Consider the following 26,654-nt stretch of genomic DNA (forward strand, 5'->3'; position numbering starts at 1 on the left):
TTCTTTGTTGACCATAGTTTTCAAGAGGTACCTTCCAAATGAATGGAGACTAAAATGACTCCCTAGAATCTGAGTGTTTTGCTTACAGATAACTGTATTTTCTATAAAACTTTTGACGTTGTCAAGTTTAAAGACATTGGCGTAAGTTTGGCATTTCAAATTCCCTCCCATATTTTCCCTTCCCTCCCCCCCTCCTTGAGGAGACAAACACTTTGATATGAATTCTACATGTAAACTCATGCAAAACATTTTCACATTTCCAGTGTTGCAAAAAAGAACACATACACCCCTCCCTCCAAAAAAGAAAAATAAAATTTAAAAAGTAGCCTTCAGTCTGCATTCAGATTCCATCAGTTCTTTCATCAAAAGACCTTCAAAATTGCCTTGGGTCATTTCATTGCTGAGAAAAACTGTCATTCACAAGTTATTTGGTATTGCTGGTACTGTATATGATGATTTCTTCACAATCGTACACCAGAGCTTGTTCTGCCATTCCCCAATTTATGGGCATCTCCTCAATTGTCACCATAAAAAAGAGCTACTATCAATATTTTTGTACATATAGGTCCTTTTTTCTTTACTTTTTTTAAATTTCTTTTTTCTTTTTTTAAAATTTTACCATTTTCCCCCTAATCTTGCTTCTCTCCCCCCCACCTTCACAGAAGGTAGTCTGATAGTCTTTACATTGTTTCCATGCTATATATTGATCAAAATTGAATATGTTGAGAGAGAAATCATATCCTTAAGGAAAAAAATAAAACATAAGAGATAGCAAAATTACTTAAGTTAACTTTTTTTAATTGAAAATAATAGTCTTTGGTCTTTTGTTTAAATTCCACAATTCTTTCTTTGGATACAGATGGCATTCTCCATCATAAATACCCTAAAATTGTCCCTGATTGTCATACTGATGAAATGAGCAAGTCCATTAAGATTGATCATCAACTCCATGTTGCTGTTATGGTGCACAATGTTCTTCTGATTCTACTCATCTTGCTCAGCATCAGTTCATGCAAATCTTCAGGCTTCTCTGAATTCCCATCCCTCCTGGTTTCCAATAGAACAATAGTGTAACATGCACATACTATAGTTTGTTCAGCCATTCCCCAATTGATGGGCATTCAATTTTCAATTCTTCTGTGAATATTTTTATACAAATGATGTTTTTTTGTTTATGTATGTTTTTTAGGTTTTTGCAAGGCAAATGGGGTTAAGTGGCTTTCTCTATATAGTTTAGATCTTAGTTACAGTGGTTTTGTCTGTAATCAAATGTAATCAAAATTATCTAGTTTGTTTTTAATGATATTCTCCATCTCTTCCTTGGTCATGACATCTTCCCTTTCCATAGATCTGACAGGCAAACTATTCCTTGATCTACTTAGTTTGCTTATAATATTGTCTTTTGTGTCTAAATCCTGTACTCATTTTAATTTTATCTTGGTATAGGGTGTGAGAAGTTGGTCTAATCCAAGTTTCTGTCATACTAACTTTCAGTTTTCCAAACAATTTTTATTGAAGAGAGTTTTTAATCCCAGAAGCGGGACTCTTTGGGTTTCTCAAAGAGTAGATTACTATAATCATTTCTTGCTATCCATCTTGTACCTAGTCTGTTCCACTGATCCACCACTCCATTTCTTAGCCAGTACCAGACAGTTTTGATTACTGATGCTTTATAATATAATTTTAGATCTGGTAGAGCTAAGCCACCTTCTTTTGCACTTTTTTTTCCATTAAATTCCTGGAAGTTCTTGACAAGTAATTTTTTTGGAATTTTGATTGGTAGGGCACCAAATAAGTAGTTTAATTTAGGTAGAATTGTCATTTTTATTATATTAGCTTGGCCTATCCATGAACTTTTGATATCTGCCCAGTTACTTAAATCTGATTTTATTTGTTTGAGAAGTGTTTTGGAATTATTATCATAGAGTTTCTGAGTCTGCCTTGGCAGGTAGTTATTTTGAATGGGATTTCTCTTTCTAACTCTTGCTGCTGTATCTTGCTAGTAATATATATGGAAATGCTGAGGATTTATTAGGGTTTATTTTATATCCTGTGGCTTTGCTAAAGTTGCTAATCATTTCTAGTAGTTTTTTTGGTGATTTTTTTAGGACTCTCTTGGTATACCATCATGTCATCTGCAAAGAGTGAGAGTTTTATTTCTTCCTTCCCAATTCTAATTCCTTCAGTTTCTTTTTCTTCTCTTTTTTGCTAAGCTAACATTTCTTACACAATATTGAATAGTAGTGTTGATAAAATTCATCCTTGTTTCACCCCTGATCTTATTGGGAATGCCTCTAGCTTATCTCCATTGCATATGTTGCTTGTTGATGGTTTCAGATAGATGCTGCTAATCATTCTAAGGAACGATCCACTTATTACTACATTCTCTAGTGTTTTTAGTAGGAATGGGTGCTGTATTTTGTTGAAGGCTTTATCATCTTTTATTGATAGAATCATATGATTTTTGATAGTAACAGTTTTCCTAATATTTGAACCAACCCTGCATTCCTGGGATGCTTGGTCATAATGTTTTATCCTAGTGATAACTTGCTGTAATTGCTTTGCTAAGATTTTATTTAAGATTTTTTGCATCTATATTCATTAGGGAGCTAGGTCTATAATTTTCTTTCTTTGTTTTGACTCTTCCTAGTTTAGGTATCAGCTCCATATTGGTGTCATAGAAAGAGTTAGGCAGAGTTCCACCTTTACCTATTTTCCAAAGTGTTATATAGAATTGGAACCAATTGTTCCTTAAGTGTTTGATAGAATTCACTTGTGAATCCATCTGGTCCTGGAGATTTTTTTCTTAGGGAGTCCAATAATGGCTTGTTGAATTTCTTTTTCTGAGATAGGCATATTTAGGTATTTAATTTCCTCTTCATTGAACCTGGGCAACTTATATTTTTGTAAGTATTCATTGATTTCATTTAGATTATCAAACTTATAATTCATAAGTGTCCACTAGTTCTGGCTAAGTATGTATTCTCTCTCAATTCTTGAGAGTTATGAGAATCTTTCTCCCAGGTGAGGATATATCCAGTTTCATCTTATTGGCTAGCAGTTTTTTTTTCTTTACCCCCCCTCCTTTTTTTTTTAACCTTTTCGTGTCTTTTGAGTCTTCTGTTTGAAGTCCAAATTTTCTATTTAGCTCTGGTCTTTTAATCAGGAAAAGTTGGAAGTCTCCTATTTTGTTAAATGTTCATCTTTTCCCCTGGAAGATAAGGATCAGTTTTGCTGGATAGTGGATTCTTGGCTGCATTCTAAGCTTCCTTGCTCTTTGGAACATCACATTCCAGGCCCTTTGATTCTCTTAATGTTGATGTACCCAGGTCCTGTGTAATCCTTACTGTGACTCCTTGGTATCTAAATTGCTTCTTTCTGGCTGCTTGCAGGATTTTCTCTTTTTATCTGATAGTTCTGGAATCTGGCTACAATATTCCTTGGTGTTTTCATTTTGGGATCCCTTTCTGGAGGGGATCGATGTATTCTTTCAGTAACTATTTTGCCCTCTGTTTCTATGATAGCAGGACAGTTTTCCATCACTAAATCCTATAATGAGTCCAGGCTTTTTTTCCTCTTTGATGTTTTCAGGAAGCCCAGTGATTCTTAAGTTGTCTCTCCTAGATCTGTTCTCAAGGTCAGTGGTTTTGCTGATGAGGTATTTTACATTTTCTTCTATTTTTTTCAAATTTTGATTTTGTTTAATAGATTCTTGTTGTCTCATGAAGTCATTAATTTATACAGATGCCATTCTTTTTTTTTTTTAAGAGAAGAATTTTCTTCATTTGCCTTTGGCAACTCCTTTTCCAATTGGTCAAATTCTATTTTTAAAGGAGTTTTCCATTTCCCCAATGGAGGTTTTGAGGGAATTATTTTCAACTCCTTCTTGATTTCTTCTAGGACGTCTCTCTGAGCTGGAAGACCAATCAGTATTCTCAGAATTCTAAATCTCTCTCAGTTAGGATCTTTTCTTCAAGGTAGTTTTCAATGGACCCCCCCCCCCCTTCCACTGGCCTTTCTTCATTTTCCTAAGATTGTGTTGGGGGAGGGGCTGGTTCACAGATCTTTGGTGTTGAAATTCCTAGAGGCTTTGCTCGCTGGGTTTAGTAACTCCAATTGGGTCGGCCAATAGGGGGTGCTGGTTGCTTTCTCTGGAGTGTCTGCGACCTTTGAGGCCCTTTCCCTAGGCCTGGAGGGTGCAGGGGATGTAACTGAATACTGCTATCCTTGAACTATGTAGGCTGGGCCCTGCAGCTAGATAGTTAATCTTCCTATTCTGCTGAGGAGCCTGGTGGGGTGGGGGGACTATTACTGTGTTTGTTCTGGGAAGAGGCTCCACTGAAAGTATGGGGCCCGGAGCTCCAAGCCAAGGAATCGATGTCCAGCTGCACTCTGCAACTCTCTGTGCTGGAACTTGCCCTCCAGCCCCCATGGAGCTCTCCAGACTGGCGCTCCCATAGCCATAGCCTCCACAACTGATCTCAGGTTGGGCTTCACCCCACCACCCCCTGGGCTGATTCTTCCTCCCTGCCCCCAGCTCACCCATGCTCCCCTGAAACAGACCTTGCTTGGTAGATGTTCTTCTCCTAGCTTCTTTTTCTGGGTTTTGTTGATTGAATCTCTGTTAAGAGACGTGATTCATATTAGTTCTGAGTGAAAGCCAGGAGGAGACCTTAGCACAGTACCTTGCTTCTCTCCACCATTTTGGCCAGAAGTCCTTTTTTTCCTTTGGAAAACAAACATAATAGTGGTATTGCTGGGTCTGAAAGCATGCAGAGTTTTATTGCCCTTTGGATATAGTTCAGATTACTCTCCAGAATAATTCTATCATTCACAACTCCACCAGCAGTGCATTAGTGCCATACCTTTTCCACATTACTCTCCGGCATTTGTCTTTCTTTTTCTAACATGTTAATCAGTCTAATAGGTGTGAGGTGACAACTTAGAATTGTAATTTGAATTTTTCTAATAGGGATTTCATCATGACTATGGATAGCATTGATGATTTCTTCTGAAAATTTCCTGTTCATATCCTTTGACCATTTATTACTTGGAGATTGACCTGTATGCTTATAAATTTGACTCAGTTCTCTATACATTTGATTAATGAGACCTTTATTAGAGATATTTTCTATAAATTTTTTTTTCCCAACTTTCTGCTTTCCCGTTAATCTTGGTTGCATTGATTTTGTTTGTGCCAACTATTTTAATTTAATGTAAACAAAAAATTTATAACTTGTACTCCTCTGTCTCCTGTTTGTCCATATGTTCTTTCTTTATCCATAGATGTGTGACAGATTAACTATTCCATGCTCTTTAAATTTGCTTATCCTCATGGTGCTACCCTTTTTTCCCTAAATCAAGTTTGCATACTTTGACCTTATCTTGGTATCTGGTGTGAGATTTTGATCTGTACCTAATTTCTGCCATAATGTTTTACAGTTTTCCCCAGAGTTTGGGTCAAATAATGAGTTCTTGTCCAAGAAATTTGGAACTTTGTGTTTATTAAATAGTATATCATTACTTTGGCCATATACAACTATGTGCTGTGTACCTGATCTGTTCCACTGATCCCGCAAGTTTCTTAGTGTCAGATTGTCTCGATATAATTACTTGGGTACTGTTGTTCATCTTCCTTCACAAAGTTTTTTTTTCCTTTGATTCCCTTGTTATTCTTGACCTTTTTTCTTCCAGATGAATTTTGCTATTATTTCATCTAGCTCTATAAAATAATATTTTGGTGGTTTGATCAATTTGGCACAGAATAAGTAAATTAATTTAGGTAGAATTGTCCTTTTTATTATATTGACTTGGCTTACCCTAAGTAATTAATATTTTCTCCAGTTATTTACATCTTTTATTTGTGTGAATTGTTTTTAATTGTTTCATGTAACTATGTGGAACTCCTGAGTTTTTCTTCTCAGGTAAACTCCTAAATTTTCTTTTGTTTTTTTGTTTGTTTGTTTGTTTTTGCAATTAGTTTAAATAGAATTTCTCCATCTTTTCCTACTGGACCTTGTTGGATACATATGGAAATATTTGATGACTTTAATGTGGGTTTATTTTATATTGTGAAACTTTGCTTATCCATGCTTTTAATAGGTATTTTTGTGTTGTTAGTTTCATTTATGAGAGATTGACTATTGTTACTGTGTAAACGTTATTTGTGTGTGTGTGTGTATGTGTACACACAGACAAGCATATGTAATTTATTTGTGTGAAAATGTCATCATATTTTAGAATTTCACTTTATTCATTTTATTAGGTTTGTCATTTAATGGAAACTGGAAATAAGAAATGTTGAAATTACAATTGAAAACATGAATAATGGATTGGGCCACAGTTATTGGCTACTGGGGGTTTTTTGTGAACTCAGAGGGGCAAATCTATTTTTTGTCATATTCTTTATTGAATTAAATTCTTCTTAGATTATTTCATATCAAACCACGACTCAGTTAATCTGCTTTTCTTAAATGTAGACTAACAAAAAAACTTGAAGAAAGACGAGAAGAGAAAAGAAAAGAGGAAGAACAGGTAAAGTGTTCACAAATTGATAACTATTCAATTTTTATAGTTCATTTATTATGCTTTTCTTTAAGATGAATAATTTTAGGAATTCTATTTAATTTGTGACTAAATTCAGAATAACTTATTGATATAGTTTCTTAGACTAGATGATTTCTCAGGTACCACCTTCAAAGTCTAAATCCCATGTTCTATCATATTCTACAGTAGATCTTCATTTTCTTTGTTTAGAAAATTGTTACACATAAATTTTAGAGTAGGTTCTCTTGTGACTTTTCCCTTTGCTTCCAAAATTAAATCGTGCTTTCCACGAGAGAATAAAAAGGAATTGAGAAGTATCTACAGCTAAAAGTGGGTAGTTTGTGGCAATACTCATCATCTCACTTCCTTTTCTTTGTAGCTACATATGCTTTGTTTAATCTGTCTCCTATTAACTGCATTTCTATTGTATAGTAGCTTTTTTTTTAATGGAACTAAATGTTTCCATTCCCTACATTTTAGATAGAAACCTTAGATTCAAAGTGAAAAATCCTGGGTTCTCTTCTAGACTGTTGTCACTAAGACAGCTTTTTTCCCTTAGGACATCAAACCTGATTCTGGCTTACCCCATCTGCAAATTGTGGATAAAATGCCCCTTTTCTGACTCACAGAGTTTCAATAATTAACAAATGAGATTTATTTTTTTTTTTTTTTTTTTTTTTTTTTTAGATTTTTCAAGGCAATGGGGGTTAAGTGGCTTGCCCAAGGGCCACACGGCTAGGTAATTATTAAGTGTCTGAGGTCAGATTAGAACCCAGGTACTCCTGACTCCAAGGCTGGTGCTCTATCCACTGCGCCACCTAGCCACCCCAACAAATGAGATATTATTAAAAAATCCTTTCTAACTACAAAGTTTAAAAACTTTGAAAACATGGAGATAAAGTTAAACAAGTGTAATGGGCTATATTATTTATCTCCACTCATGTTTTCATCAGGCATTTGATCAGAAAAGTCACATTTTCAAGACCTAATAATAAGCAAATTCTGTTGCCCTTTTATATCTTCCCCTCTACCCTTCACCCTCAATCGATTGTTAGGCAGTTTAGAAACAAAGACCTATAAGCAGGCATGCTATCAAATAGCATTGTCCAAGTATTGATAAAAATTCATAAATAATTGACATTTGAATAGAAGTCATTACAAATGAAATGCATAGTATGTAGAACTCATATTCTTTTTACAGTTCATCTATAATCTATAGTTTGTAAAAGACTTAAAATTTCATTTTTCTCTTCAATCCAGAAAGAGATTAAGAAGGAAATTGATAGAAGGAAAACCGGTAAAGAAATGTTGGACTATAAAAGAAAACAAGAAGAAGAACTGACAAAAAGAATGTTAGAGGAGAGGAACAGAGAGAAAGCAGAAGATAAAGCAGCTAGGGAACGGATAAAGCAGCAGATTGCTCTGGTGAGTTTACTATCTTTGAGAAATATTTGTATTTCGATTTAGAAACTTCCTGGAAGACTACAAAAATGGTAACAGAATGGAAAAGTAGAAAAATCACCCATACCTGTATAGTAAGTGTGTGGTCCTGGGAAAGTTATTTAATCTGAATCTCATTTTCTTTATCTGTAAAATGGAAATTATATACCACTGATGTCTTTATCCCTCTTGACTTTTGTGCCTCATTTGACATTGTTGATGACCCTTCCCTATGTATTTTTTCCTCTTTGGGTTTCAGTGATGCTCTCTCTTGATTCTCCTACTAGTCTGATTGTTCCCTCTTGGTCTTTGCTGCATCATCATCATCATCATCATCATCTATACAATATGCCTCCAAGGCTCCTTTCACTCTGTCCCTCTTCTTTTTTTCTTTTTTTTTCCTTTTTAGATTTTTCAAGGCAATGGGGTTAAGTGGCTTGCTCAAGGCCACACGGCTAGGTAATTATTAAGTGTCTGAGGTCAGATTTGAACCGAGGTACTCCTGACTCCAAGGCTGGTGCTCTATCCACTGCACCACCTAGCCACCCCTCTGTCCCTCTTCTTAAATGTGCTGTAGGGTAGCAGACTAATCACTGGCCCTGGGGCCAAGAGGCCTCAGCCCACCTACCACCCCTAAGGCCCAGCAACCACCCAGCCCTGTGGTCCCAGACAGTCCATCCAACCCCAGTCCCTTGCAAGACCATTCTCCCCCGCCATCTACCCTCTCCTCCATCACTCACATCGCCTCCCCATCCCCTTGTCCCTCTTCTCTCCTTCTTCTAGATATCTATACCTCATTGAGTATACATGCTGTTTCCATTCTGTGCCACCTCTGATGAGAGCAAAGGTTCCCTCATTCCCCCTTGCCTTCCCCCTTTCCATATCATTGCAATAGCTTATTGTAATAAAAAAAGAAATCTTATTATATAAAATCTCTTTGCCTATTCTACCTCTCCTTTCTCTTACTCCCATTACATTTCCCTTTTAGCCATGACTCCATTTTTACAATATGTTATATCTTCAAACTCAGCTCTCTCCTGTGCCTCATCCATAAAAGCTCCCTCTACCTGCTCTATTAAATAAGAAGTTTCCTATGAGTATTTTCAGTATCATTTTTCTATACAGGAATACATGCTGTTCATCATCATTAAGTCCTTCATATTTTACCCTTCTCCTCCACTCTCTGCTTCACTTGAGTCCTATACCTGAAGATCAAACTTTCTGTTCAGCTCTGGCCATTCCAACAGGAACATTTGAAATTTCCCTGGTTCATTGAAAGTTCATCTTTTTCCCTGGAAGAGGATGTTCAGTTTTGCTAGGTAGTTGATTCTCGGTTGCATTCCGAGCTCTTTTGTCTTCCGGAATATTCTGTTCCAAGCCCTACGAGCCTTTAATGTAGTTGCTGCTAAGTCCTTTGTGATCCTGACTGCAGCTCCTCGATATTTGAACTGTGTCCTTCTGGCTGCTTGTAATATTTTCTCTTTAACTTGGGAGTTCTGGAACTTGGCTATAATATTCTTGGGGGGTTGTTTTTTTTTGGTTTTTTGTTTGGTTGGTTTTGGATCTCTTTCTAGGGGAGATTGGTGGATTCTCTCCATTTCTATTTTGCCCTCTGCTTCTAGGATATCTGGGTAATTTTCCTGTAGGAATTCTTTAAAAATGATGTCAAGGCTCTTTTGCTGATCATGACTTTCAGGTATTCCAATAATTTTTAAATTCTGTTTCCTGAATCTGTTTTCCAGATCAGTTGTTTTTTTTTTCAATGAGATGTTTCACATTTTCTTCTAATTTTTCATTCTTTTGGTTTTTGAAGTATTGTGTCTTGATATCTCGTAAAATCAGCAGCTTCCTTCAGCTCCATTCTGGATCTGAAGAATTTGTTTTCCTCAGAGAGCTTTCTTGTCTCTTTTTCCATCTGGCCAATTCTGTTTTTTAAAGCATTCTTCTCCTCAATAACTTTTTGAACTGTTTTATCCATTTGGCCTAAGTTGGTTTTTAACATGCTATTTTCTTCAGCATTTTTTTGGATCTCCTTGCTAAGCTGCTGGCTCCTTTTTCATATTTTTCCTGCATCTCTCTCATTTCTTTTCCCAATTTTTCTTCTATCTCCCTCACTTGATTTTCAAAATTTTTTTTTGAGTTTTGTCATAGCCTGAGCCCAATTTCTGATTTTCTTGGAGTCTTTAGATGCAGGAGCTTGTGCTTCCTCATCTTCAGATTGAGTGTTTTGATCCTTCTTGGGATCATAGACAAAGTATTTCTCAATGGTGTTCCTCTTTTTTCTTTGTTTCCTCATTTCCCCAGCCTGTGCCTGTTCTTGGGGTGCTTCCTGAGCTTTTGAGTATTATTGGGACATCCCCCCCACAAGGATCTCAGTGTGTGAGGCTCTGTCCTCCCTCCTGGTCTGTGAATGACCACAAGTGCACCCCTCTGCCAGGGGCTGAGGTGGGACCCTGCTGTTATATGCGGGGGCCTAGACTGCGATCGGGATCTGAATGTGGTCACAGCCCCAGAGTCCTCCTGTTCCAGGGACAGAGGACAGACCTCAGAAGTCTCTCTCTACTCCCCTATCTAGGCTGAGTACTCAAGGCTCCTTTGCTTGGTTGTCCCCCGGGGTGTAAATCAGAAAACTACCCCTGCTGCTGTGGCTCCCAGGCACCATGGGAGCCTCTGGGAGGCTGAAGTTCCTTCACTCTGGTGGGCTGCCCCTCTAACCTTGTAGAATGGAGGAGCCTTTGCACTATTTTCCAGGTTACCTTGGGCTGGAGAATTGCCTCACTGGATCCTTCTGTGGGTTCTGTCTCTCAAAAATTTAGTTAGAGACCTTATTTTAAGTTTTGAGAGAGAGCACCTAAGAGAAACTTTTCTCCTGTCACCATCTTGGCTCCCAGTCCCTACTCAACAAATTCTAATGGCTCCCTCTTAAATCTAAATCCCACTGCTTCATATTTGAAATATTTCACAACTTGGTACCAAACTAACACTCTAACTTCATTTCACATTAGTGTTGTAACCTTCTTGCTAATTCCTCTTTTATGGCATACCACCTTCACTTCTGTGTACCTTTGCACTGGCTACTAATTACTCCCTAAGCCTGGGATGAATTCCCTCTTCATTTCTGTCTCTTTATGCATATTCCTTCAAGGCTTAGCTAAAGCACTACTACCTTCATATGGTCTTTCCTGATCTCACTCCAGCTGGTAGTTAATGGTCTTCTCCTCCCCAGATCAGTTTGTATTCATTTTCTATGTATTTGTATAATTCATTTTGTCTCCTTGACTAGTTAAATTCCTGGAAGGTAGATATTTTTTTTTTGCTTTAGTCTTTGTGCTTCTTTAGCACTTAGCAAAGTGGGTAATAGATAATTGCCCTTAATAAAATGCTTATTGAGTGATGGATTTTTTTTTTAATCTCACATCAGGATGATCAGAGAAAATACTTTGTGAATGTTAAGCGCTTTGAGTTATTTTGCTTCATAAGGTCTTTGATTTACTACAAGATAATGCAGAAGAGTAGCTCTTATAAAATATTTTAAAATAGATTTGTGAATTATGTTCTTTTGGTAGTCAATCTCTGTTGGCAAAGACTTTCAGATATTATCTTGTTCAACTTAGGCTTTGCCATCTTAATGTAGTAAAATATTTGGAAAAATAGCCTTTCGTGATACTCTAAAAGAAAAGCTAAACAGTGGTCACATAACATTCTTATTTTATGGGGGGTTTTTTGTTATTTATTTAAGGCAGTGAGGTTAAGTGACTTGCCCAAGATCACACAGCTAGGCAATTAGTTTGAGGCTGGATTTGAACTCAGGTCCTCCTGACTCTAGGGCCGGTGCTCTATCCACTGCACTACCTATCTGACCTTTTTTTTTATTTCATGTTTTTTTATTATTTATTTAAGACAGTGGGATTAAGTGATTTTCCCAAGGTCACATCACAAAACATTCTTGAAACTTAGAAAGCTCCTTTGTAGGACAAAAGAATATTTATTTAGTCAGATAATATCGTTCTGGAACAGCTTTGAAATAATTTCTAGCAGAATTAAATTGGAAACAAATTTGTTAAGTACCAAAATTACCTTGGACTTATTTTAAAAACCTTCCAATTCCTTTACAGTTTATATGTATGGAAAATTTAAAATGCTGTCTTCAAAATGACTCAAGTTTCAAGTCAGTACATTTGATGTGAAAGGGCTTTTGTTTTGAACATATGTCACTTTTGTCTTGAAAACTTATGATTGTCGATATGACTAGCTGGTCATGAATTGTAACTGGTGTTTGATCTTTTTAAAGGATCGAGCGGAAAGGGCAGCACGTTTTGCAAAGACAAAGGAAGAAGTAGAAGCTGCCAAAGCTGCTGCTTTATTGGCCAAACAGGCCGAATTGGAAGCTAAGAAAGAGTCTTCTTCACGAGAAAGAAGGTATTTTATTACATTCTCAAAAACATTTGTGTAAAGGAGATGAAGGAAAAGAACAGATGTAGTCTACTCTTAGCTTTGATGTGATTGATTTTTAGCTCTGGTGCCACAGAGCTTGTTGTAGCCATTATTTATTAGCAAACTCTATGCTCTGGAAATGACAAAAACTCTGATTTGATAAATGGCAGTGATATTCTTGTCACTGAGTATTGCACAGATTCCTTCCTGGAAAGAACTTTAAAACTCTGTTCTGATTAAAATCCAGTGTTTTTGTTGTCTCCAATTACCTCTAAGCAAAATATTTTGATAACTTGTAAATTAGAGCTCTTTACTGACTTTCTTTGAATATTTTTCATAGTGCTATTGCAAGAATTCAGTTCCGCCTTCCAGATGGATCTTCTTTTACAAATCAGTTTCCTTCTGATGCTCCTCTAGAAGAAGCAAGACAATTTGCTGCACAGGTAAGTTGGATTCTAAGTTATTAAAGACCTGAAACTACAGGTTTTATTAAAAAGAGAAAAATCCCAAACTTGGAAAATATAGGTAAAACAGGAAGTTCTACCAGAGAGTGGTTCAAAAGACTTTGATGATGGGTACAGTTGATTGAAGCACAAGTTTTTGAGAAGTGCTACATAATTGTATTTAGAGACTTTTTCATGTCCCATTTTGGTTGGAAAAAGAGAGCAAAGTGTTAATTAGCATTCAGCTTTTTTCCTATTTTGTGAAGGAAATCTGATGGTGTTTTGCATGTTATATATTATGTTTTGCATATATATTATTAAGATGTTTCTTCTGATCTATTAGTACAAACAACTTAAGGAGTGACAAAATTGGTTTCCCAAGGGGATGTTCTCATGTGGCTGGTTTCCAAGTGAAACTGGACTGCTAAGAATCCCCAAAGTCTTGCCACATCCCTGTGGTGAGCCAATCTGTTGCTCTCTTCACTTTGTGGGTTGTTTTGAGATTGCAATGGGAGCTGAGCATATTTTTTCATCCAGCATCAACTTGAAATTAGTTCATCTGTATTTGATCTCCTTCCTTCTGGAAATACACACATTAATGGTCTTATTTTTTTAATGTAGCATTGAATAGGATAGAAAGTAAAAACTCGGTCCTTAAATGAAAACAAAGCCTTTTTAGCTGGTCTTTTAGCATCTAGATTATCTCATTGATGAATTCAGAGTATTCAGTTACTCATGTAGATGAAACATGAGTATCTAAACTTTACCTATTTGTAATAGGTAATTCAACTATGTAATACCATAAGAGTTCAGGAAGTCTCATTTTCGGGATACTTTTGATCAAAGGATAGAAACCTGCAATATTTAAGTATACTTTGCTCATGATTATGAAGGAGATGATTGATGTTGATAGCTTATGATTCTGGAAGAGCTATTGTGTCTGAGACCGGATTTAAACTCCAGTTTTCCTGACTCCAAATCTTCATCCTTCTTGATCTCTCTCTACAGCCTTTGACACTATTGATATCCCATCTCCTGAATATTCTCTTTTCCCTGGGTTTTTGTGTTAGTGCTATCTTCTTGTCCTTCTTGTCTGACTATTCTTTTTTCTCCTTGGTTGCATCTTCTGGGTCATAGCCACCAACTGTAGGTGTCTGGTCCTCTTTTCTCTATATACTACCTCACTTAGTGACTTCATTAGCTCCTGTGGATTCAGTTGTCATATCAATTTTTACATCTATTTATCCAGTCCAACCCTCTTTTCTCATCTTCAGTCTCATTCCACCCTCTATCCTTTAGCTATCTTAAATTCAACATGTCTAGGGAAAAAAACAATTTTTTTTTTCCAAACCCTTAACTCTTATATTGTCTTGTTGAAATATAATGTCTTTAGTTTCACAACCAGCTCACAACCCTAGGTTGTCAGTCTTGACTCTTCATTTGCTTTTCATATTCAATTTGATGTCAAGTTGTGTCATTTCTGCCTCCTTGATATCCCTTGTATATGTCCCCTTCTCTTCACCTACTTAGCTACCACTGTGGTACAGGAGCTTATGATCTTGTTACCTCAAGTCTCTCCCATTGCAATTCATCTTCAGCTGCTAAAGTGATATTCCTAAAGCACAGATCTGACCACATTACGCTGTTTAATATAGTAGATGCTTAATAAATGTTTGTGTTCTTATGCCATCATTTATTTAAACCATTCCCCAATTGATTGCAGCTCTCTTAGTTTTGTGGGGGGGGTTTGCCATAGTAGAAGGTGCTGTTTCATGAATACTTTTCCTTTTTATTTAATTTTTTAGATGAGGAGATAGTCTAAACTTCTCATTGAGTCACTTAGGTATGCAATAAAATTCAGAATTGCTTTCCAAACTGACTAGACCAATTCTCAATCCCACCAAAAGCATCCTAGCATTTCTGTCTCCTCATAAACCCCTCCAACAATGATTGTTTTTCTTTTTTTTTTTTTGTCCTCTTTGCTAATCTTATGACTGTGAAGTGGAACCTCATAATTGTTTCAGTTTGCATTGCTCTTATTATTAGTGTTTTAGTGCCTTTTTTCACAGAGCTGTTGATACCTTAAATTTCATCCTTTGAGAATGTTTGCTGATTATTTTTTTGATCATTTATGTATTGAGAAACCCAAAACACTTCAGCAGTACCTATTGTAACCTACACTGTAGCTCATAACTCTTGATCAAGATATAATTTTCAGGGGCCTCTAGCTGGTGCAGTGGATAGAGCACCAGCCCTGGAGTCAGGAGTACCTGAGTTCAAATCCAGTCTCAGACACTTAATAATTACCTAGCTGTGTGGTCCTGGGCAAGCCACTTAACCCCATTTGCCTTGCAAAAAATTCTTAAATATATATTTAAGATTAAATTTTTAAAGAATAAAATAGCTGACTATCAAAAGATTTAATGAGCTATATCATGCCCTTGTTTTTGTTTTAAGATGTGTAGTTCTTGGAGCTGTGTGATTTATCATTTTTTTTAAACTAACACAAAATATTTTTCTGAGTTTTGTAGAAAAGTGAATTTTTCATTAAATTTCAGTGTGGATATAGACAAGTTATATGAATGTATTTAAGAGGTTAACATTTATACAGAAAATTATTTTGTTTTAATTTTAAAAGAACCGAAATGAGCAAACAATAATTTTGAATATAGCTAAGTTAAATTTCATTATACCATATAACAAACATTTCTGAATGTTTTTATGTTACAGATGGTTGGTAATACTTACAGCAATTTTTCTTTGGCCACCATGTTTCCAAGGAGGGAATTTACCAAAGAAGATTACAGGAAGAAATTATTGGAACTTGAACTTGCACCAAGTGCTTCAGTGGTGCTCTTACCAGTATGTTTATATCTATCTGTCTAGAAACTGTATTTTGGCCTTATTATTGTTGGTGGAGTTATATAGAGGTAAAGTAAATAATTGAATTCCAGATGATCAGAAATTTTGCCTAAGCTCAAGAAATATGTTTTAGCTATAAAAATAAACAGATACTTGAAAATTAGGAGAAGAAAATCTGCTTTCATGGAAATAAAAACAAAAGAAGCTTAGAGACATTATATTTCAATAAGACAATATTCATGAGCACAAAAAATCCTTGTTAGTGGCTCTTCTTGCCTCACATCAAATGCCCATGGAAAGCAGAGTATCTGACTTGGATCAGGTATTGCATCTGTAGTGCTTGAGAAAAAAGCTTAAGGCACCCTAGGGAAAGCCTTGATGGTTTCTGTACCAAGTGGTGCTCTTCAGTACTTCAGACTTCTTCTTTTCAAACTATTTAGATAGTAAAACTTGAATGCATGGAAGAGGAAAGAAAATAATGTATTCTTGTTTTGGGGTAAGATGGCACCAGAAATTTAAGTATTATTATAGAATTTTTGGTTGTCATTGTGACATCTAGTGCTTGGTTTTTTAAAGTCCTGGATTGGCCCATAATTCCCTGCCACATCAGTTTTTGGTCAGAGCAGATTGTTACAGGAAACAAATCAGAAGTGATGAGAGTTTAGTGAGCAGAGAAATAGAAGGCAAAGTGTCTGGATAGAAATATCTAGCTTTCCTATAGTACTTACATAATGCCAAGGTCATCCATTATTTCCCAGACATTTTGACTTTTGTCTTGACCTTAGAAGAGTGAGGCTGATTTCTTTGTGAAACTGCCTCACTTAAATCCAATTCATGAGAAAGTCAAGACATTACCTGCAGTGTCATTGGTCCTCTTCAAAAATAAAGAATGGACAACAGTGATTTATGGTTTGCAGAGTGTTTTACATATGCAATCTCATCTTATCCTTGCAACAACTCTTTGAAGTGTGTAGGGTATTGTACAGTTGAGGAAATTGAAGGTAAAATGTTAAGGAACTCGCCCAAAGTCAACTAGCCAGCACATATTTGAAGAGAAGTTTTACACTTGGGTTTTTTTGACTTCATGTCTAATACCCTCTCAATTATCCCTAGATGATTCTTTAAATTTTGTAAAATCAGGATATTTTATGATCTAACATATGAAATCTTTCTGTCTAATATTGGTGAGGACTACTGGTTTGATTTTCTTAAAGATTTTGTGAAGTCTTGTCTTTCTCATGTATAAGATATACTTTCTCTTTTTTGTGCATTTTTGTTATTGTTTGCCAGCCCTTAGAGAATTCAAGTTACACTATTGTCTAGCTGTTAATACTCTATAAGGTTATAGAAAAAGACAGTTTTTACTATATGGTAAATTAAAGACACATTGTGATTTGTCAGATATTGATGAAATGTGCTCTAGTTGTCTAGACCCTGTACTGAACACTAAGGATACAAACATGATACCTGCTCTCTAGATGCCCATAGTCTAATATAGTGGATAAAAAAACTGGCTCTGGGAGTCGAAGGCTTGGAGTCCAAGTCCTTTCTCTAGCATAGTGACCATGGGACCCTGGACAAAGTACTTCACTTCTTGGATCCTTGGCAATTTTGTAAAACTAGAACTGTTGCAAAGAAGGTAACAGTCTATGGGGTAGAGAGGGAGTTTCACCCATATACCAGTGAAATCTCAGATCTAATTGCCTTCCTGTGGTAAGCTAGAAAGGTTTTTTTTGTGTGTGTGTTCATAAATGTCTTCCCCTTACAAAGATTACTTTTTATTTCAGAGGTAATTTTGTTATTGTCTGTGATATACTTGGAACACCATATTTAACCATGTTTTTGTTTCTTCATTATTAGGCAGGAAGACCAGCTACATCTGTTGTACAGTCATCAAGTGGAGAACTGTGGAAGTTTTTGGGAACAGTACTTTATCCATTCTTTGCTATATGGAGATTGATTAGCAACTTCTTATTTACCAGTCCTCCTCCTCCTCAGACTTCAATAAGATCTACGCCTTTGGAGCACACAAACCCCACAGCAGCTAACAACTCAGAAAACAGGTGTTTAATTTTTTCCTCATTTGCAGTGATGCGTAGGGAAATTAAAACATTAGAAATGCTGTACTTCATAAGAAAGCATCAATATGACTGTAAGTTCTTTTCTTCCATCCTTTTGTATTTCTACTTCTGGGAAGAAAAAGCAAACATTTTCCATTAACTTTTGCTGCCTTTTCTTTTTTAAAAAAATGCATATCATTGATTTATTTTTGTCTTTAATTAGCTATTTTAGCCCTCCTTCCCTCCAGATTGAACTTTGCCTTGTGGAGAGCACTACCATCTTTTCTCAGCCAGGTCCACCACATTGGAGCAATGATTACTTCCTTGCTCATACCCTAAATTATCAGGTAGTTGCTCAATCTTGTTGCTTTTCCTTCCACACTATCTCTTAGATCTGTTCCCTATCCTCTACTCACATGATTATTATCTCAATTGAGGCCCTTATAACATCTTGTCTTAACTATTGCAAGTGTCCTCATTAATAGCCTACATTATTAGGTAGTTGCTCAATCTTGTCACTTCTCCTTCCAGAATATCTCTTGGATCTGTCCCCTACCCTCTACTCACATGACTATTATTACCCCAATTGAGGCTCTTGTAACACCTTGTTTAAATTATTGCAAGTGTCCTCATTAATGGGTATCTCTATTTTATTGTATCTTCCACACAGCTGCTAAGGTCTTGACCTTGCTTTCCTGGTGGTATTTTTAAAGCACGTGTCTGTCCGTGTCACTCCCCTGCACAACAAGCTTCAGTGCCCCCTATTCATTTTAAAAGCTCAGGTCTTTTCACATGCCAACTCCAGCCTACCTTTCTAGGATTATTATTTTTCCCCTAATAAACTCTTAGGTCTGCCAAACTGACTGACTTGCTGTTCATCCATGTGATGTGCTTCTAAAATCTCTCGTGAGCTTCAAAGTTGACTTTCTAATTGACTCCATCTTGTACTGATAGCCTTTCCCAATCCCTTCCTAGCCTTCCCTAAGTCCATCCTGTTTTCACTTTGAGTATGTTTTGTATATACTTATATGTATGTATTTATGTTAATTCCTAATTGGATGGAAGTTCTTTGAGGACAAGACTTATATTCCTTTTGTCTTAGCTTATAAGTTAGTAAGTACTCAATGAATGTTCACTGATTGATTTTGACAAAACAGTGAAGCAAAATTATCTGGTCTATTAACCCCATTTTAAAATAGTATATACAATTTTCTTTCCTAGTAGTCTTCTGTCTCTATTGGGAGGAGGGAGGGAATGTCTCATTATTTCTTCTCTAGTACTTTTATTGGTTTTTCATTTCCTCAATTGCAGCTTCCTTGTAGTTCACTTTTCATTTACTTTGTTGTGGTCATTATGCATACATACATACATACATACATACATGTGTGTATGTATATAAACTGTTCACAATAATGTTTTGTGCAAATCTTCCCATTTCTCTGAATTCCTCATCTTCATTATTTTATAGCATTTTGCTGTTCCATTACATTCCTATATCATGGTTTTCTCTGCCATTCCTCAATTGATGTGTATCCGTCAATTCTTTACTACCAGAAAGAGTGCTGTAAGGGATTTTTTGGTATATAGTAGACCTTTCAGTCTTTGATTTACTTGGGGAGTACATGTCCAGCTGTTTGATAAGCCATAGAATATGGACAAGTGCATTACTTTTCTGCATGTTTTCACATTCAAAAGCAGAACAGATGATCTCAGTCATCCATAAATCAGCATCATTCTCATTTCATAGCCCTTCTGAAATTGATGATCCCTGACTTTTGTCATCTTTTCCACTTTTCCAGTGTGATGTGAGGTAAAATTTAGAGTTGTTTGACTTTTGTCTTTTATTTTAACACCCTCTGTCACAACCTCACGTGGTTGGAACCTGCTTTATAGCAAAAATATTTGAGGAAATCCAGCAAACACAATCCCCACATTTGATAGCATATACTGCATTCTACAACTGTAATCCCTCATTTGTCTATGCTATCACCTCTCCATACTGAAGAGAGGATTGTGTACTTCATTACCAGTTTTCCAGGACCAAGATTATTCACTGCTCTTTACAAAGTTTGTTTTTACTTAATGTTGTGAGGTAGCCATGCTTTGTTCTCTTGGATCTGCTTTTTTCATTCTGTATCATTTGAAGTCTGAGTTTTTGTCCTTCAGACAAATGCTCCTAAGAAATCTGTTCTACGTAAAATATCTTCATTGTTCATTGATTCTCTATGCCCTGTGACTATAAAAACTCATGATTTCCTCTAGAAACTCTTTTCTGACCATTGGGGATGTCTGATTATGACACTTTTCTCTTTTAGTTTTTGAAATTTTTCATCTTTCCCATCAGTGCCACAAGTTATTGCTAACATTAACCAAGGTCATTGTGCCTTTAGGTGTGCAGTAGTAGAATGTTAAAGCAGAAAGGGGGACTTTAAAGGTTTTCTCAGTTAAATCTTACTTGAAACTAGATGCTTCTTTCTATATACCTAATTGACTGTATCTCTCTTACTGAAGATTTTGAACTAGAAGTATTAGTGCCCATTCCCTGACTATCTAAAATTCCTCAGGATTGTTCTGTCACCCACGCACATAATTTGCATTGTGAAACATAAAGGGCAGTTAAAATGACAGAATACATTACAGTGAGAATTTGAGCTTTTATCTCTGGAGTTTGGTTTAAAGGTATGTAATTTTGAAAGAGGCTAAACTTCCTCATAATGATCAAACACCTTTCTAAAAAAATTCAAAGCTAAACAGTCTAAATCCTACTTATGGGGACTATATCTAGTTGTTACATATCAAGTAATCTTTTTCTAGATATTAAGACTGAAACCTAAACACCAACCTATAATGGAAGATTCTATTAGTTGTCATTGGTGTCTGAAATCTCAGCGCTTGCTTTTTAGTTTTTATATTCATACTCACATAGTAATTATTACAAATAATCTTTTGTTTTCTTTTTGGAATAACAGGGAAGGGGTCAGGAAAAGAGGGTTAGAAAGACGTGGAGAAGACTTCAAAAAAGAAGGAAAGATATATAGATTGAGGACTCAAGATGATGGCGAAGATGAAAACAACACTTGGAATGGAAATTCTACCCAACAAATGTAGTTTGATAAGTTACACATGGGCAATAATCATTGTTTCTCTTATGATTTAATTCAACTAAAACTCTACTGGACAAGTGGGGCTGCTGTATGTTTTACTGACAGGTCTCTATGTCTCTCTTTATTCTTGCTTAGACAGTATGAGTTGAAGTTGCCTAACTCAGAAAAGTCAAGAGATAGTATAGCTGACAAATAAGATTTTGTATATGGTAATCAGCAGCTAGCTCAAAGAATCAAAAAGATTCATAAAACCTCCATCAGCTTTCAAATTCAGTATTTCATACACTCACAAGCCCAACTATGCTGAGAAAGTGGCACTTTATAGTTTGCTTCCAAAACCAGGGAGCCCAAACAACTGGTAAGCCACAGAATAATTTTACTTTGTGTCAGAAGCATTCTATTCTAGTTAGCCAATCAGATGATAATTTATGTTTAACTTTTCTCTACTGCTCTACAACTGCAAGCCAAACCTTGTAGTTTTTAATCTGTTATTCAAATGCTAAATAAAAAATCTTTTCCAAAAAAACCTGATTGCTAATATTTCTGTATAAAAGTTTTTAGACATCAGGACTTTTTGAGTTCATATGTCTTTTACCTTTCAGCCTCAGTAAAGTGGATAAACTTCTTTTTCTTAAATATCTCCAGAGGAAGTGATTTATCAATGACTATGGATAATGTGTCTGCTACAAATCCCTTTTCCTGCCATTTATTCTTTCACTTCTGTCCTCAGCAAATCTTCCCCCCACACACACACACTTTCTTAAGTTCTTTTTGGCTCTCTATATTTAAAAATTATTTTGGTAGAGCAGTTTTGTCCCATATAGTAATAATTGGACCCATATGCTCTGAACCTTATAACTGGATAAGAATAGGTGGTGACAATTCTTTTCCCTCTTTAGTTTAAATTATATTGTTTTCATACCTTATTTGTCTTTAACCTTTTAGAAAACAACTACTCCTGTGCTTCCCACTAAATAAATCAGTTGTCACAAAATACATCATTATTTTCCTTCCTCTCACTAGTATAAGAAAATTTTCATTGTTTGGCAAGGCAGTGAGGTTAAGTGGAGTTGCCCAAAGTTACACAGCTAGATAATTTAAGTGTCTGAGACTGGATTTGAACTCAGGTCCTCCTGACTCCAATGCCAGTGCTCTATCCACTGTGCCACCTAGCTGCCCCAAATGGTTTCCATTGTAATGCCATTGCTAGTAAACATTTTGGAAAGTTGAGGGCATATGAAAATATCTGCAATTGCAATTGAGAAGTTAAATTTTTTTTCACTGCCTTAAACCTATATCCTTTAGTCAAATTTAGCAAGCACATAATTTACACAAAATACTATGGATGAAAGGACCAGTTATAAGGTGTGTATTAAGACAAATAATACATTTGACCTCTGAGGCCCTTCCAGCTATGCATCTGTGATCATAATATTTCTAGCAGTTTCTTTGTCCATGATTTCCTGTCATTTATTTCCTTAATTTCTGACCAAATATAAGGAGTAAAATAATTTAAAAACAAATTATTAAATACCTTGCTTTCCTGTTGGGTATTAATGAAATTATTTACAGTGGATGTTCAATCTCTTGGTACTCCTATTTTCTAGTTTTCATGCATGGTCAATCAATGAATAGTAACCCCTAACTATTGGCCAAATATTAAGAGAACTTCTGTTGACTTCAACTTGGCAACTACATATGTGAAAGGAAGATTGTTTCATTTGTTATAGCATCAGTAATCTGAGATTCTAAAAAGGAGCCTGTCACTTTAAATTTTTTTTGATGCAAAAGGAATACAGATTAAAATTTAGATAATCTTGCCTTCAGGAATCATTTTAAATTTCTCAATGTATTTAAGAAACTTTATTATATAGATGTTGCATTGAAATAGTAAATGTGGGTCCTGAATCAGTCAGGAAACTAGGTCTAAATCTTACCTCTGACACATACTGTGTTTGTGACCCTGGAGATTGTTCAAGTTGTGAAACAACGTTGATGATTTGCATTTTAAAAGAAGTTTGTTCACCAGGAGTTCCTTAGGCCAGTGAAATTACACCCTCCCTAACCTAAAAAATTACTCAAGTACAAATGGGGATTCAAAAACAAGTGGATTTAGCCTGAGATTGCAGACAAGCAGTACAGAAAAATATTGAATCCTCTTATGAAAGTATAGAGCAAAATGAGGATTAACTGATTTTAAACATCATTGAAATACAGGCCTTTTGCCCTATTGACTTATCTGATATAAAGGAATACACATGAAGGTAGAGAATACTTCTAATTAAATAATTTTGCCTTTGAAAGCAAACATGTTTCAGAAACAATGAATTAAGACCAAGTTGACATTCAAAAGACAATTGTCTGTACAGGCTATCATTTGGTCTGTAAATGTAATAGGAGTGAAAAAGGTTCAGGTAATTACAAAAGACTTAGAAAAATGTTTTTCTAGCTCCCCGAGAAGGATCAGTTTAAAGTTACTTGTTCTCTTTTGAGTTTGATTGAGATGATTTCAGTAACATTCAAGGTGGCATTATTAATATAGTTTATTTTGCTCACACACTGCTCTAGTTCTAAGTTTGGTTAATTGATGGGCTAATTATTAACTGTGACACCAGGATGGAACTTCTGTATGCCTACTTTTCCTAACTGGATAGAGGATAAAATTTTGCTACTTGCTGTATCATATATGTTTCCTTGAGTTTCAGTAAGAAACAAAAATGGTACATCTTAGTTGAATCAGGTGTAGACAGCCTAACCTTTCCTGAAGCTATGATTTTGTAGGTATGTGTAGAAACAATTTTGTTATTTCAAAAAGCAATAGATGTAAGTTCTTAGCAGGCTAGGACTACCTCACTTTTGTATTTCTGTACCTTGCCTTCCATATAGGTTCTTAATGTTTGTTGATTGACAAGAGGAATGTACTGTAGCATTCATGAGTCCTTTTTTATTTTTTACCAGAAAGTAAGAGTGGAGAATTTAAAGAATTTTAAAATTTAGGGGGGAATGAATCAGCTCCAAAGCAAGCCGACCAGTTTTGAGTTTGCTTTTTAAGTTTGACTGTGTACAATAGAATTATGGTGGCTTTTCCCTATATCTGTACTTACTTATAAAAATAAATGGTAATGAGAAGCACTTCATCTTAACACTTTTTCTGGCCAGATTGGGAAGAACTTTTTGTGGCACTCTGACAGCCCCACATGCTTGAATCCAAGGGGAAACCCCTGAAAAGTAATTGGTGAATAAAATCTGAGGGTTTGACACTCCTATTCCCTTGACTGCATGCATTTTAATAGATAAGAAGACTGAAAGGTTTTAACAAAAACAATATGGTAGATTATCAGGAAGTTGGAAAAAATTAGGGGCAGTGTCTCAGATATCCCAGGTAAACAAACTACTCATAAGCTTACTGATTTTTATTTGTTTTCTCAAAATGATATGAGCAGTTCAATATAAAATCAGAGTTGAATGAGGCAGTATTAAATGCAAAGAACTCAGCAGTACTTTAGCTTATCTACTACATTTTATACAATTCCTGTTCACTGATAAGTGTTGAACTTTTTCTAAACACCTTGCAATATTTATATAAGGTAAATGCCAGTCCACAGACACCAATAATCAAGAGACAGAAGAGTGTATATAAAGCTGTTTCTGCATTGATGGCATCCAGTGTCCATCCCAAGAACTTGACTTGCATGTCTGTTCCAGATTCCATGGGGGGAATGACATCTAGAAGAAAAACAAAAGATGGTTGATTTTACGTTCTCAAAATACCTAAATCTAAAAACTCAAATGTAGACCCCATAAGTTACAAAAAGCAGCTTCTTTACAATAAAAAAGTTCATTTTTCATTAACAGTAGTAAAACTTCACGTTCTGCTTTCCTGGATTATATTAAATACATATCAGTGAGCCATTAGTATTATTTGAAATATATTCTAGGAATTAGTTGGGACAAGTACATAGTTTATAAGATCAAATAAGATTATATATATATATATATATATATATATATATAAAGAACTAAGTAAAATTTTTGAAGTATGTGGAGATGAACCATTGTTACTGAAGTCTTTCAGAGAAGTGGGCACTAGTAATTTGATAGGTGAGGAACCTGTGACCTAATAAGCTACAAGCTATGGGTATAACAAGGACTAGAAATTTAATAATAGCATTTATAGAGCTTTTTAAGGTTTACAAAGCACTCTCCATATGTTCTTTGCTACTATCACCCTGTGAGGTTAGGTATTGTTATTTAACAGAAAGATTGTGACTTGGCCAGGTTCACAGTTAAGAATTAAAACCGGCTTGTCTGACTTGAGTCTGAGCTTCTTTCCATCAGGCTCCACTGACTTTCTCTGGGTAACAAATTTAGAAAATTCAGAATGCCATTAGTTCCATGGCAAGAATTCCCTGGAACTTAGATCTAGTGGGAGCACACCTTGCCCTCACCCAGCCTCTTCTCTTGGCTTTAGGCAGCTCACCTGACTGAAGGCAGGAATGAGGCCCACTGGCTGGGTCTGGGAAGCCATTGCACCTGACTACAGAGGCATAAAACTTGACAGATTCCTTGGGGATCCTTGGGATGGAGGGGTCACTGTAGTTTGTGAAATGCAGACCGAATCTCTCTGAAAAGCCAGTGGCCCATTCAAAATTGTCCATCAAACTCCAGACAGTGTAGCCACGAATATCCACCTTATCCTGAATAGCTGTGCAAAGAGAAAAGCCTAGATATGAAGTTTTTTGAGATCTATATACAATGTTGTCCTTAGAAACCCTTTAATATACCCCTCTCCCTCCATTGAATAAATTCTACAAATACTCCCCCAAATCCTTTCTGCTCTTAATTATCCTCATATCCCCACCCTTTTGGGTTTGTCATGTGGTCATGTTACAAACTGGGATTGCAGGGAGAAGGGCGACAGATCCTGCCCTATCATGAGAACATAAGGTCTGAGAGTTGGAAGAGGCAGGGAATAGGAGAATCTGCTGCTTTGCTGTCAGGGCCTGACCTGGCCTTCTGCATTGCCTTAATTGGGCACCTCCTATTTCTCAGGGCTGCCTATATCAGCATGTGGTTTCCTACCATCTAATTCTCTTTATCCAACAGGCACTAAATACAAATAGGATATAAATGTAAATTTATTTTGGTCATCATTAAGAGTTTTTTGTTTGTGAGCAAAAATTTTCCTAGAGTCAACAATCTAGGGTCTTGGATGCTTTCTTTGACAACTCAGTATGTAAATAAAATTCTCTTGTTGTCAAAGCACAAAGAGCAAAGGTTCTAAAACTCTTTTTCTCTGCATGTTAATTCAGTAGAGCCAAGATGTAAACACTGAGTCTGGGTTTGGCTTTTAATTTCTCAACTGCTCGCTATCAACTGTCCCCTGGAGTAGGTGGGACATAATGTACATGTTGTTTTGAATTCAACAAATGTTATCAAGATTTCGAAGTCCACTTAAAATACTTTTGTTCTACAGTTGAATAGTGATTACTCTTTTCTACATTTGACGGTTCCTTTGAATTAGCCCAACTAGCTGTGTTTGGCCTTGGTTCTACTGACCCATCTCCTATTGGACCTAGCATAGTAAATAGGAAGAATAATATCACTTTTCTGGAAATACCAGTGAGTGCTCTCAGCAAGGAATAATTTATGTCAGAAACCAAAGTTTCAAGCCATTGTTATGGTTTAAAGGTTACTACCACAAAGAAGAGACAGTTTTAAAACTGAAGTTAACTTCAGGCAACTGGGTCCTAGCCATGAGTAAA

The 26,654-nt window shown here is 36.0% G+C and overlaps 2 protein-coding genes across 2 annotated transcripts in view; one reads left to right on the plus strand and one right to left on the minus strand.

The window, feature by feature from the left end:
- Window positions 1-21,415, plus strand: part of UBXN4 (UBX domain protein 4) — a 43,284-nt gene extending 21,869 nt beyond the window's left edge. Inside the window, exons 7-13 of the mRNA XM_074215064.1 lie at window positions 6,480-6,534; window positions 7,807-7,971; window positions 12,278-12,405; window positions 12,761-12,863; window positions 15,594-15,725; window positions 17,586-17,788; window positions 20,755-21,415. Coding sequence (XP_074071165.1) covers window positions 6,480-6,534; window positions 7,807-7,971; window positions 12,278-12,405; window positions 12,761-12,863; window positions 15,594-15,725; window positions 17,586-17,788; window positions 20,755-20,893 — 925 coding nt within the window. The 3' untranslated portion in view covers window positions 20,894-21,415. The remainder of the gene's footprint in view (window positions 1-6,479; window positions 6,535-7,806; window positions 7,972-12,277; window positions 12,406-12,760; window positions 12,864-15,593; window positions 15,726-17,585; window positions 17,789-20,754) is intronic.
- A 2,872-nt stretch (window positions 21,416-24,287) lies between these two features.
- Window positions 24,288-26,654, minus strand: part of LCT (lactase) — a 47,707-nt gene continuing 45,340 nt past the window's right edge. The window contains exons 16-17 of the mRNA XM_074212021.1: window positions 25,370-25,594; window positions 24,288-24,615 (exon numbers count right to left, since the gene is read on the minus strand). Coding sequence (XP_074068122.1) covers window positions 24,404-24,615; window positions 25,370-25,594 — 437 coding nt within the window. The 3' untranslated portion in view covers window positions 24,288-24,403. The remainder of the gene's footprint in view (window positions 24,616-25,369; window positions 25,595-26,654) is intronic.

The sequence above is a fragment of the Macrotis lagotis genome, chromosome 1 (genome assembly GCF_037893015.1).
Source record: "Macrotis lagotis isolate mMagLag1 chromosome 1, bilby.v1.9.chrom.fasta, whole genome shotgun sequence".
Lineage (NCBI taxonomy): Eukaryota > Metazoa > Chordata > Mammalia > Peramelemorphia > Peramelidae > Macrotis > Macrotis lagotis.